This window comes from Ailuropoda melanoleuca, chromosome 10 (genome assembly GCF_002007445.2).
Source record: "Ailuropoda melanoleuca isolate Jingjing chromosome 10, ASM200744v2, whole genome shotgun sequence".
NCBI lineage: Eukaryota > Metazoa > Chordata > Mammalia > Carnivora > Ursidae > Ailuropoda > Ailuropoda melanoleuca.
This window is the reverse complement of record NC_048227.1, coordinates 26,207,926-26,221,353: the sequence shown is the minus strand read 5'-3', so window position 1 is coordinate 26,221,353 and position 13,428 is coordinate 26,207,926. Positions and strand designations below refer to the sequence as shown.

At 49.4% G+C, this 13,428-nt stretch overlaps 1 protein-coding gene across 1 annotated transcript in view; it reads left to right on the top strand.

Moving 5' to 3' along the window:
* The window catches only part of ABCC1 (ATP binding cassette subfamily C member 1), a 116,631-nt gene that overhangs the window by 36,454 nt on the left and 66,749 nt on the right, over positions 1–13,428 (top strand). Inside the window, exons 7-8 of the mRNA XM_019807751.2 lie at positions 5,528–5,589; positions 6,846–6,977. Coding sequence (XP_019663310.2) covers positions 5,528–5,589; positions 6,846–6,977 — 194 coding nt within the window. The remainder of the gene's footprint in view (positions 1–5,527; positions 5,590–6,845; positions 6,978–13,428) is intronic.

The window sequence follows — 13,428 nt, the reverse complement described above, 5'->3', positions numbered from 1 at the left end:
ACCCAGGCTTTTGCTCTTCTAAGAGATCCCCAGGCACCGTGTCTGCTGGTGGTGGGGGCCACATTGGAGCACCCCTGCCCTGAGCTGTCCTGCTGTATTACGCACCCCCTTCCTGCTGGGTGTGAAGGCAGTGCAGAGTGGGAGTTACCAGCAGGAAACAAAAAAGCAGAATCAACACCACAAAAGTGTTGCAGGGATCCAGAGACTGTGTGACAAGAAGGCCAGAGTGCTAAAGGACCCAGACAGTGTCCCCAAACTGCCTGGTGTGAGCTCATGAATGACTGGTCCTTGAAGAACCAGTGCCTGGGGCTATTGTACCAAATTGGTTTAAGCCACATGGTTTCTGCCAAATCAGCCAGTGCCAGATACAGATGCCAAAGAATGTGGCTTTCTCTGTACGTTGCATAAATCAGACTTTCTTCTTCCCCTGCCCTTCATTCAGGGCTTGTCCGAACTTTTCTCCTTTCTGAGTGAATGGGGGACCCAGTAATAAGTCTCCTCCATCCTGGCTTGGGAGTTACTCTGCTCCAGCCTCCGTGGCTGGGATGGCAGCTTTTAGAATGTTTTGCTTGGTTTCAGTTGAACAGGGTATCATCTGGGTTCTCATCCAGCACCCATGCCCTTTGTTCTTCTTCAGTTAGCAGTTCTTGGCTACTTCAGAATTCGAATTGTCTATGGTCATAGAAGGCCTTCAGTGTCAGACAGGGACTTCCAGAAACCAGCTCCCAAACTTAGAGGTTTCCTTCTCTGTGCTGGTGACGCGGGCCTTCTGTCGGCCTGGTGTGGCTTCTCATAATCTGAAAATCCCTGTTTGGATCCAAAGGAGGGAGGAGGCGAATTGGACAAAGCTCTTGGAACATGCAAATTAGAAACTGTGAAATGGTCTTGTAAATAATGTGATCTCATTGCATTTGCTGGGAGAATTTTCTCGCAGCAGCTGGGATTTTTACTGGCCAGAGTGAGGATTAATCTTTTCCCTCTGGGCTATTGTTTCTTACAGTCTCAGGGGTACGACTCCGTTTGTATATGGGAGGGTGGAAAGGGAATGAATTTGCCTTCGATTCCACAGTCAAAAGGTTGCTTCGTTCCTGCCCGACGGCTGGAGTTGCCTAATTTTGAGAGAATTCCAGGATTTGGGGACCTCGCCTCTTGTGCATGTGCCTAACACCCTGCTGTTTGCTCTGTGTCGCCTTGCAAATGAGAAAAAGACATTGTACCCTGTGTGGGTGGATGAATTTGGGCACGGCCCTGCCTCCTTTAGGCTGATGCAGCCCCTTACAGGCACGGGACTTGGGGGGGGGGTCTCGTTGAGGTGGACACAGGCTGCATTTCGGCCCCCACCTGCCCCTCCACTGGGCATCTCTGCAAGGTCTGTAACTCGCATAGCGATGTTCCACGTCGATGCCGAGACTGAAAGGAGACCAGGTTTGGAGGCAAAGGCTGTCATTTGAGCTCTGGTTTTATGCCTTAGTGACCTTAGTTACCCCTGTTTCAGGGTGTTGTGAGCTGTGATGTGAGCAGGGCTTAGCCTAGCCAGCTCTCTCTGTAAGGAGCCAGACAGTAAATATTTCAGGCTTTGCTGACCACGTAGTTTGTGTTGCAACTACTCACGTCTGCCGTCGTGGCTCAGGAGTGGACGTAGACAGTATGTAAATGAGCGGGCATCGCTGTGTGCCAATCACACTTTATTGACCAGCAGCCAGTCTGTGGGCCTTTTTTTGCCAGCCTTTACGGAAGGCATCTGGCACGGTGCTTGGTGTGTCGTGGGGCTGCGAGAAATAGAAGACGTTATTGTTTCAGATTTTAGTATTAATACTGTTAATACTGTGTCTTCCGGCTTTCACTGTGTGCCAGGTACATGTTAAGGAATCTTAACGTGCTTCATCTCATTTAATCTCATCACCAGGTACCTTGGCTAAGGTTCCACAGCTGATAAGTGGCCGGCCTGGGATTCAGAGCCTCCCTCTGACCTCCTTGCTGTTGGCCACCTCCCGCGTAAGCAAGTCCCCGGCCCCCATCTCTCTCTGGCACCTTCATTTTTCTTCTCTGTTGTGGCGCTCCTGTTGATACTTATATATTTATTCCCGTTGGCTTGCTAATTGCCCATCTCCCCCCCCACTCCCCCCACCCCCAGGTGAGAAGTGTTATCAGGTGGGGACCTCACTGTCTTGTCTCATGCATAGCTCTGTCCCCAGCCCTGAGCTACCTCCTGGCATCTAAGTAGGCCCTCCGTAAATATTTGCTCAAGAAATAGAAAGAAATGAATGAGTTATTGTCAGCTGTGCCCCACCCCCTTTCCACTTCCCCTTCCCCGCTGGGACCCCACCTTGTCACACTGGGGTGGAACTGGGCTGCAGTTGAGGAGCATTTGAGATTGACCTGATAACCCACCCACCACCAGCCTCCAGAACAAATGGCACCGCCTCCCCCGAGAATAATGTTGCCGCACTGGGTTGGAAAGCTCCAGCTTACAGCACAGTCCCACAGACTCATTTCACTTGTCCCTCCTAGCAGTCGTGTGAGGTCGGCTGAGCAGCCACACGCACCACTCCCATCTCCCAGATTCAAAAACCGAGGCTTTGAGGTGGAGGGACGTGCCCCAGGTCGTTCAGCAAGAAAATGGCATCCCGGGGATTTGAAACCTGGCTCCAAAGTGTGAACTTACTCTCCTTTACATTGGTCTGGAACACAGGTCTTTGAGGCAAACAGCATCTGATTTCCTTATTATAAATCTCCTGAGGCCAGGGCCCCAGCCCAGAGGCACTGATCTAAGCTGGCGTGGGGTGGGACCCCGGCCCACCTGTGTTCCTCGAGCTCCACAGGTTGGAATCCGGCGCAGGCAGGACTGGGAACCTCCTGACACCCCCGTGGCCCCAGAGTGGAGCCCGGTGGTTCTGGGCCCATGATGCGGGTTGGCGTCACCGGGGAAGCTTGTCATTTAGCTTTTTATGCTGAGAGCTTCCCCACATGTACAGAAGTAGACAGCAGCGTATAACAGATGCACCTCACTGTGGAAACACTTCAGTACATATCTCTGAAAGATAGGGATTTAAACATATCTAGTAACTTTTTATTTTGAAATAAATTTGACTTACCAAAGGTTGTAGAAATAGTAGAATTCCCGTCTGCCCGTCGCCCAGCTCTCCCCAGTGAGAATATCTAAAAGATAAGGATTTTAAGTAGTACGACAGTGACACCACTCTCTGGCCTAAAAGCATTCATAATAATCATTGGGTATCGCCAAGTATTCCAATAATCCGCTGTGGTTGCAAAATGACGCATTGTCTTAATGTTCTGTCATTCATTCTTCGTGTATTAGCTGGACTATTTTTTAGGCGGGGAGGGGCCAAGGGGAAGAGGGGGAGAGAGAATCTCAGGTAGGCTCCATACCCAGCACAGAGCCCTATGCGGGCCTTGATCTCATGACCCTGAGATCATCACCTGAGCCGAAATCAAGAGTTGGACGCTCAACTCACGGAGCCACCCAGGTGTCCCGGTTGGACTGTTTCTATGCAGACACTTCCCCTCATCTCTTTGGTCATCCTGTGGTGAAGTTCATTTAGAAAACGTGGAGAACATGCTTGTCTCCTACCCTTTCCCTGTTTTCTAAGACAGCGGCTTGGTTCACGTGCATCTTTTCATGAACGGCACCAAGGGTTTGCCTTTTGTTTTTCGGTGTCATTGTGAGAATGTGTCTTTAAACATATGTGATCATCACAGTCCCTTCTACTTACTTTCCTGATCGAGGCTCACATCATCCCTTTTTGGGCAAGTTCGGAGCCACTTCTGGTTATTTCTGAGGCCTTTTGACTCCACACGTCTTTAGCTTCCGTGGTATATCAGGTGTGACAGGACATTCGAGGCTTACCTGGGACATTTCCTGCCAAGCCACTTTGCCAAGGAGACTCTGGGAGTGAAAAACAAACAGAAAAACTTGATGCCCTCGTCCCACCCCAAACCAGCTTGATCGGAATCTCTCGGAGGTGGGGACCAGGTGTGGTGTTGTTTTTAAAACACCTGCATCCTGGATGGAAAAGCACTCTGGTAGAACGTGTGCGCTTGTCCGGCTCTCCAATGCGGTCTCTGAAAAATGCTGGAATGCGGAGCGGCCTCCTCTGTTAGAGACCTCATCACTGCATGGTGGCCCCCCACCCCCTTCATGAAAGCGTGTATTTCACAATATAGACCTGAATGTATCAATGTGGAAAGTTGGCCCTCGTGTGTGGTCTCAGAGGCTCCATGCTGACGTCCCTTTCCTGGTGTGTGTGTGTGTGTGTGTGTGTGTGTGTGTGTGGTTGGAGCTCATCTCTGTGCCTCTGGGAAAGAGGTTCTGTCAGAGCTTGCTTGGAACGTGTTGATGACTTCCCTTTGCACTTGCAGTGAAGACCAAAATCCCTTTTATGGCCTCCAGTGTAGACTGCTCAGTCGCCTCTTGGTTCCCGGAGTAGGTTATGCTCCCTTTTGCAACAGGACCTTTGCACACACTCTCTCACTGCCGAGACCGCCTTGGTCCTCCCCTTTCCTTGTTTTCCTTCACTCGGTTTTCAGACCCCAGCTCAGGGATACCTTCTCTGACCTTTGTTGGCTGGATCAGCCGCCATCCACTTATCGGCTCTCTTGCTGTGATCTCCCTAAGATACCAGTGACCTCACTGGTGTACTGACCTAGCTTCAGGGGACGATCCTCACTGCAGTTGGGGTTGTGTGTTTGCTCACAGGATCATTTGACTGATATTTCTTTTTGAAGCCTGTTAGGGGCTCACAGTCTGTGTCCACTGCTTCTAGCTGGGGGAGCCTGGCGATATCATTCTGTCCCTCTGCTCTTCTGTTTCTTTAACTCCAGAGTAAGGATGATATTTGTAACTACTTAGTAGGATGGTTGCAAAGATTAAATGCAATCATTTGTGTAAAGCACCTAGAACAGAGCTAGCTAGTAGAGAAGTTAGCAGGTGTTACTATTACTCTAATACACTACAGGCCTCCTGAAGGCAGGGTTGTGTCTGCTCAGATCTATATACGTGGTGCTGGACATGTCATAGGTGCTCAGAAAATATTTGTTGAATGAATGAATGAAACAGGAATAATAGTAATTACCACCCTCGTAAGGTTCTGCGAGGATATAGGATAATGCTGGCACTTTGAAGAGTAGTTGGTGTTCAGACAATATTCGTTGAATAATGATCAGTGGATGAATGGGGTAACGTGGGGGCACACCACACTCACCGGGTTGTTGTGGGAATGAATATAAGACAGGGCGGGTAGGTGGCACACGGTACCACTTTTGCACATCGTAGACACTCAGGAAATATTTCCTGGGTGAAACTGGGGAGCTGCCATGTGTTTCTTTGAAGGTTACTGCGGATCAGGAGAGACACCCTTTAGGGGTGTGAGTCACTGGTGTGAGGGTGACTCCTGGTCCTTTGGAGAGTAAGACCACTCTGCTCACCTGCTTGTTGCCAAGAGCTGGCATAGATGAGTTTAACTGACCATTTCCTATTTCCTCCCACCCCGTGTGTTCTCTTCACTAGAATCCCTGCCCGGAATCCAGCGCCTCCTTCCTTTCCAGAGTCACCTTCTGGTGGATCACAGGGTAAGGCCAGGCTGGTGCCTTGGGCCCGCTGTCCCTCCATCACCCTTCACCCGTGTGCTGAGCGTGTCTGCCCTGGGCCTGGGGCTCAGACACTGACTTTGTGCCCACGTGCACGGACTCGACGTGTGTGAACCATACACGGTTTACACGTCTGTGCGTGGCTTCGCCCAGGGCACTGGGTGCGCTCTTGGCTTTTGGATTTGGGTATTATTTTTTTATTTTTTTCTTTTAATGTCAGGTATAGATACAGTTATTGGCATTGTTTCAGAGAAATAAAATTGCTATTAGAAAAACAATACCCATGCCCCATAAGAAATGTGGGTGGGTAAGAGAAACATGCATAGACCCACAACCAAAAACACCAGCGGCAACACTCATTTTAAGCCCCCTTCTTGTCCGTTTTTTTCTACACATTGTCAGCATTCTTACCCAGGATTCTATGAATCTTTCTCCCCTCATAAGCACTGTTCCTTATCTTTATAAACTTTGCACAGACTTTTTTAAAAATCAGATATTGTTCAAATTAACAGTTAAGGAACATCTCTGGGACAGTTGGAGTCATTTGAGTGTGGTCCACAGATCATGTCATCCTGGCTCGTATTTCTGATTTTGATGAATCGCTCTCCTCTGAGAGAGCATGCCCTTTTTCTGAACGGGCTACACACTAACATTGAGGTGTGGAGGTGTGTGGAGACTACAACCTACTCTGAAGGGGTTGGGAAAAAGTCTGTATGTGGATGTTTATAGATAGAGACAGAGAACAGTATAGCAGATGTGGCAAAACAGCAGCGGTGAGCTGGGGGAGGGGTAGGTAGGAATTCCTCATACAATTCACGGGATTTTTCTGTAAGTTTGGTATGATTTCAAAACAAGTTAAAGTGATAGGTTCGCTTTCTATTACGAAAGCGTCCAAACACGTAGAAACACTAGTCTAATCAAGCTCAATGAACTCATCGCTCAGATTCGACAATTATTAATGCTTTGCCACTGAGTCTTAAACACATTTTTTCAAAGTAAATGGGAGCCATTGTCATATCTGTATCCTGAATATTGTGTGTCTTTAAAAAATGAGGCCATGTTCCCTGGGAGACCTAATGGAATTAGCGTTGATGACTTAATGTGCCCAAACGTCCAGTGCATATTGCGATTTTCCCAAGTGAGTGCTGCTGTCCTTGGCAGGGGGCAGTGTGGGCAGCGAGGGTCATCATCCTCTTCCTCCTGACTCTCATCACCTCCCCCTGGTGTTTTGGCCCCAGGCTGATGGTCCGGGGCTACCGCCAGCCCCTGGAGAGCACAGACCTCTGGTCCCTGAATAAGGAGGACACGTCAGAACAAGTTGTGCCCGTTTTGGTAAAGAACTGGAAGAAGGAGTGTGCCAAATCCAAAAGGTAAGTGGTCCTGGTGAGCTGGTTCGCTCTTCCCAGCCATGGTTGGCTCATGTGCAGAATCCAGGAAGAGTCTTCCACGTAGTAGGGCAGCGGATAGACAAGAAGAGTGAAAGATGTGCATGGAGCGGCTGTTGATGCTGTTTGCTCGGGCCCAGGCACGCGACCCTGCCCTGCCCGAGACAGCAGTCACCTTGCTGGTCGCACTGAGAGTGTCCTGAGTGTTCTTGCCCTTCTCAGTGTCTTGGCTTCAACACACCAAGCCCATCACCTGAGCAGGTGTTCTGCCAAAGAAGCCCCCATCAGAGGTGCTTTTGACTTTAGTTTTTAGAGCGGAAGGCACAGAGGGCTCTGTGTAGCCCCTGCCTGCACATGTGCATAGCCTCCTTCCTTATCCGTGTCCCTCAGCAGAATGAGACATTTGTCGGAATTGATGAACCTATGCTGACGCATTATGATCACACCTAAGCCCGTAGTTTGTATTATGGTTCACGCTTGGTGTCCTGAATTTTATTTATGTATTGTTTTTAAAGATTATTTATTTATTAGAGAGAGGGTGTGCCTGAGCAGGGGGAAGGGCAGAGGGAGAAGCAGACTCCCCGATGAGCAGGGAGCCCGACATGGGGCTCGATCGCAGGACCCTGGGACCATGACCTGAGCCGGAGGCAGACGCTTCACCGAGTGAGCCACCCAGGTGCCCCGGTATCCTGAGTTATAGGCACTCCTCCCACATTAGCTGTGTGCCATCGTGTGACCTCTGTCATCAGTTTATTTTGGGAATCAGGCCAGGGCCTCCCCAGCACATACTTGATTTTGTCAGATCTAAGATGTCCTCAATTATATGAAATAGCATTGTATTACATGCTGGTAAGAAAGTAAAGTGGCTGTAACAGGAGCGCAGGTCATTGACTTAGCGTGTGTCCTGTGTCCAGAGGAGGCATTTGAGAACTTGTGAGTGACATGGGGATAGTAGAGGGTGGTGGTAGGAGCAGGACAAGCAGTGCCTGTCATTAGTCCTGTGGTTTTAAGGGGTGGGCCTACTGCTGACATCTTAGCACTGGCTGACGATGGTGCCAGCCTGCTGTACGGGGTTTCCCACAGACCAGTTGTCCTTCCTGAAGAAAAACCTAGGGCTTGAGGTCCAGTTGCCAGAACACCCAAGTTAAAGGTCTTGGGTCAGGCCTGGCTGGGGGGTGGGAACTGGGGACATTCATGCCTTTGGCCACTAGGACACGAGCAAAAGCCCTTGTGACGCCTAGCTGGTGGCCCATTTGGGGTGGCCACAGACACAGGAGACGCTCTCTTAGGGGAGGCAGGTTGAGCGTAAGGCTCTCTGGGCAGGCATCGGCAGGATGGGCGGGTCCCTGGTTCCATCCCCAGCCTGGCCAATGGCATCCTTGATGATCAGGTTGCTACAGATGGTGTGGTCGAGGTTGCCCCCGAGGCTCCATGGAAGGAGGACTGGGCTTGAACAAGAAGCTCTAGCGCCAGCCCAGCCCTTAACTGATTCATTCAGTAGATCTGACGTCTCCTGCTACAGTGCGGTCTGTTCAGGCCCTCTGTGTTCAGACAGTGGGACCAAACAGACTCCTTGTTTGGGGCCACCTTACTTTCCCTATAGGAGACAGAGAGGACAGGAGTCAAACATATACCGATGGGGAAAGTTTTGGAGAACGTTGAGTTTTACGAGATTACAGCAAGAAAGTAGGGCAAGAGTGGCTGTCTTTGGGGATGGCCTTGCTCAGAAGGTGACGTTTGAGCAGAATTTCGTGTTGAAGGAGGTAGTGGGTCGAGTGCATGTGTGTGGGAAGTGTTTATGGTCAGAGGGAACAGCTCATGCAAAGGTCCTGAGGTAGAGGTGAGTCTGGCGTGCTTATGTAGAAGCGGGGACAGTGTGGCCTGAGTGGAGTGTGTGAGGGCCAGAATGGAAGGAGGTAAGGTAGGAGAAGCATTTGCAGGGGTCTCACCAGCTGTGCCAGTGAGTTAAGGTTTGATCCTAAGTGCAGTGAGAAGTCACAGGTGGGTTTTATGCAGGCCAGTGGCATGTCCTGAGTTTTGTTTTATAACCATTGGGGCTGCCCTGGGGAAGGTGAGAGAGGGGGCAGGGAGACCAGGGTGGGGGCCTTAGGGGCTGTCGCTCAGGTCCCTTTGTGCCCCAGAGCCCCTGTTTTCTGCTCAGAGGGCTTTCTGACAATTCAGTGAGATACACATCATGGATAAGCCCTGTCATGGTCTTGGGTAAACCCTGGGCAGGTAATAGTATACAAGTTGTGTTGATTCATCTGGACGCGGCACCAGGCTGGGCGTTCCCATCTTGCCTGTGAGGACGTGGTGAGCTCTGGCTCCTTGGGCTCCAACATGGGCCACCCCCGGAGGCACTGGCTCTCTTAATACCTTGGTTCTCAGCTTGGGGGTTCACTGTCTTGGGTCACTGGCAGGTGGGTCATTGGCTCTGTCTGCAGAGGCACAAACCAGATCTGGCACCTGTAACCCCTATGGACATGGTGGGCGAAGGGAAAGTCCTGTTCTCAGCTGGGATTCCTTGGTGTGGCATCTTGTGGCCAGGCCTCTTCACGTAGCTAGGGAACAGGCTGCTGGTAGGAGGGAGAAGCTACAGAGGGGCCCTGACAGAACTTGCGGGGTGATGGATGTGTTCACCATCTTGAATTTGTGGACAGTTTCACAGATGTACGTATCCATATAGGTCAAAAATCATCAATTCGTATGCTTCCAATATGTGCAATTGAGCATACATCAGTTAAACCTTAATAAAGCTATATACAGGGGCGCCTGGGTGGCACAGCGGTTAAGCGTCTGCCTTCGGCTCGGGGCGTGATCCCGGCGTTGTGGGATCGAGCCCCACATCGGGCTCCTCTGCTGTGAGCCTGCTTCTTCCTCTCCCACTCCCCCTGCTTGTGTCCTCTCTCTCGCTGGCTATCTCTATCTCTGTTGAATAGATGGATAAAATCTTTAAAAAAAAAAAATAAAGCTATATACATATATATTTAAAAAGCAGAAAACGTGCTTAAAGACAGGGTGACCATTTTTGCTTAATTGTCTCTATTTTGTAAAGGAATGCAGACAGAAAATAATAAAAAACAACACAGACCGCCAGCACGGCCATGCTGAACTGTGGTTCTGAACCTAGCAGACTCACTCTTCCCTTGAATACAAAGATTTTCCAACATCAGTGCAGTTACTTTAAGGTAATAATGTCAATAAAAATATCGCACCCATATAGCTAAAATTATAAAAATTAACAAAATGCTCTCACTAGGCTTTAAAGGAAAATGGAAACAAGGGATTTGTAATAAGACCATGTGTATTTCAGTGAGTAAATGATCAGGCACACGCTGGGAGAACAGAACAGAGAGTCAGAACAGCTGCAGATCCCTCCACATCTCCACAACCACCCTCAGCCCCCTCACGAAGAGGTTTTGCAGGGTCGTGGCCAACGCCTGGCAAAGTTCTGAATGAAATACAGTCTCCCCTTCCTTTCAATAGTAGTTGCGTTCCTGAAAAAAATTCGAGGTGTATTTCAACTTGCAACAACAATAAAATACACACTATGGGTTTATGTCTGAAAACAGAGTTAGATTTCACACCTGGGTAATTTCAGGCAGGCTTTTCAACTTACATAGACTCCTCTTGGGCTCTTTTTTGGGGGACCGAAGTTCTGTAGGTTACAGAAGACAGAAGGTCTGGTATCTGGCTCAGTCAATTGCCAATCAGAGAAAGTGGCATTTGCAAAACAACCCCTTTTGAGAAGCTCTGTTTTTGAGGAACAGAAACAGAAAGGTGGGGGGGGGGTGACTTGAGAAATGGGTAGGGTGGTGGTGGAGGAAAGCTTGAGTCATTTGCATTCCTAAGCAACGCATTTAAAATCCTGGCAGGGCTACCTGGGGACAGGGGGTGTGTGGGGGGGGAACACAGACGACACATGCTGTCCCCGAAAACTGTCCTTCCCTATATCCTTAGTGCTAAGAAGAGAGAAAATGGGCATCAAGTTTGTAAAATCCATTCTTTGCAATTGTAGGTCAGGTCTGCTCTTCCGTGTTATATTGGATTTATTACGGGTCGAAGAGCAGGAGGACGCTCAGAGGACATCCAGAAATGTAGAAATTTCAGTTGAGCTAAGACTTTTTTTAAGCTTGAGATTTGGCCGTTCCTAAAGCCTTCACGACAAGTGAGACAGTCCTCAGTAGCGCCTCACTGCTCTTTGGTCAGTTCAAGCCCCCTGCAGTCTGCTCCCAGTGCTGTTCAGGTTCCCCTGAGGTTCATGCCACGACTGCTAAACCTGATTTCCAGTCCTTAGCTCCAGGCCTTGCTCATCTTGTTGCTTTCCTACCCCCACCCCCAGGACCGTTTCCTTCTCCTGATTCTCTCATCCTGCAGGTCACTGCCTTGATGTCACCTCCTCTGGGAAGCCCCCAAGAGAGCACCAGTAACAGAGTCTTGTGAAGTCATGCTTGCTAAACATGTGTTTAGTTCATTAGTGGACAAGTGACCAATGGGCATCTCTGCCCACATTGGAATCTGATCTACTCAGAGAGTCCCTTTTTCTGCCCAGCCTTCAGTTTACCCACCCCTTTCTGTTCCCTTGCTCTGGATGGTTTTCCCCTGACTCAGACCTTTCCCCTGCAACTTTCCTTTCCCCTCCCAGCCAGAGCTCGCAGATGCCCTGCTTGCTTCCTCTCCCCTCCTGGAGCACTTCCCTCCTTTGTAGGTCTCTTGTTCATGGGATAGTTTTCTTTCTTGACTTGGCCTTACCTGATCCTTCCCACTGTTCTTGACCTTGTCCACCCAGGCCTGAGCTTTCTTCCTCTCTGCCTGCCCGAGACCTTCCCCCTGACCCTTTGGCACCTGTCTCTTGGCCACTGGAAACAGCCCTGGGTCACCAGCAGCCCACGCAGGCCCAGGGCCAGGTCTGGCTTAGGAAGTGGTACAGAGAATGAACAGGGAGGGCTGAGCCACTCCCTTCCTCTCTGCCTGGCCCTCTTTCTTCCTTGCCAAGGAGGCCTGCATGTACTAAAAGGAATTATACTAAAAATCCCAGTCAGAAACCCAGCTTTATGGCAGGTCGGTGAAGGGAGTAGGGAAGATCTTCCATGGTGACATTGACAATGTGGTTGGTAGAATAATGCATACACAAAGATGTCCATGTCCTGATCACCAGAACCTTACATGGCAAAGCAAAGGGCCTGACAGATCACCGGGTCCTTGTAAAAGGAGACAGGAGGTCGGGGAGTGGGGGGATGCTCTGCAGCTGCAACTGGCTTTTAATTGGAGGAAGGGGCCACAAGCTTGGGAATGTAGGAGGCTTCTAGAAGTTGCAAAACACCAGGAAACAGAAGGAATGTAGCCGTGTGGGTCCCCTTCCGATTTCTGACCCCCACAACTGTGAGACAATAAGTTTGTGTTACTTTAAGCCACTAAGTTTGTGGTCATTTGTGACAGCACACATAGGAAGTTACACAACTTCTCACAGAGTTTAGGTTTTATTCTGGATTCAGTGGGAAGCTATGAGTTGAAGTAGGGGGACAATGTGTTTTTGGGAAGGTCCCACTGGCTGCTGTGCAGGAGCTTGGCTGTCAGGGAACAAGAGTGGGAGGAAATGAGGGAGTAGGGAGGAGATCCCAGTGGTGGTCATTTGCATAGGTCAGGGCCTTTGGGNGGTTAAGCGTCTGCCTTCGGCTCGGGGCGTGATCCCGGCGTTGTGGGATCGAGCCCCACAGCGGGCTCCTCTGCTGTGAGCCTGCTTCTTCCTCTCCCACTCCCCCTGCTTGTGTCCTCTCTCTCGCTGGCTATCTCTATCTCTGTTGAATAGATGGATAAAATCTTTAAAAAAAAAAAATAAAGCTATATACATATATATTTAAAAAGCAGAAAACGTGCTTAAAGACAGGGTGACCATTTTTGCTTAATTGTCTCTATTTTGTAAAGGAATGCAAACAGAAAATAATAAAAAACAACACAGACCGCCAGCACGGCCATGCTGAACTGTGGTTCTGAACCTAGCAGACTCACTCTTCCCTTGAATACAAAGATTTTCCAACATCAGTGCAGTTACTTTAAGGTAATAATGTCAATAAAAATATCGCACCCATATAGCTAAAATTATAAAAATTAACAAAATGCTCTCACTAGGCTTTAAAGGAAAATGGAAACAAGGGATTTGTAATAAGACCATGTGTATTTCAGTGAGTAAATGATCAGGCACACGCTGGGAGAACAGAACAGAGAGTCAGAACAGCTGCAGATCCCTCCACATCTCCACAACCACCCTCAGCCCCCTCACGAAGAGGTTTTGCAGGGTCGTGGCCAACGCCTGGCAAAGTTCTGAATGAAATACAGTCTCCCCTTCCTTTCAATAGTAGTTGCGTTCCTGAAAAAAATTCGAGGTGTATTTCAACTTGCAACAACAATAAAATACACACTATGGGTTTATGTCTGA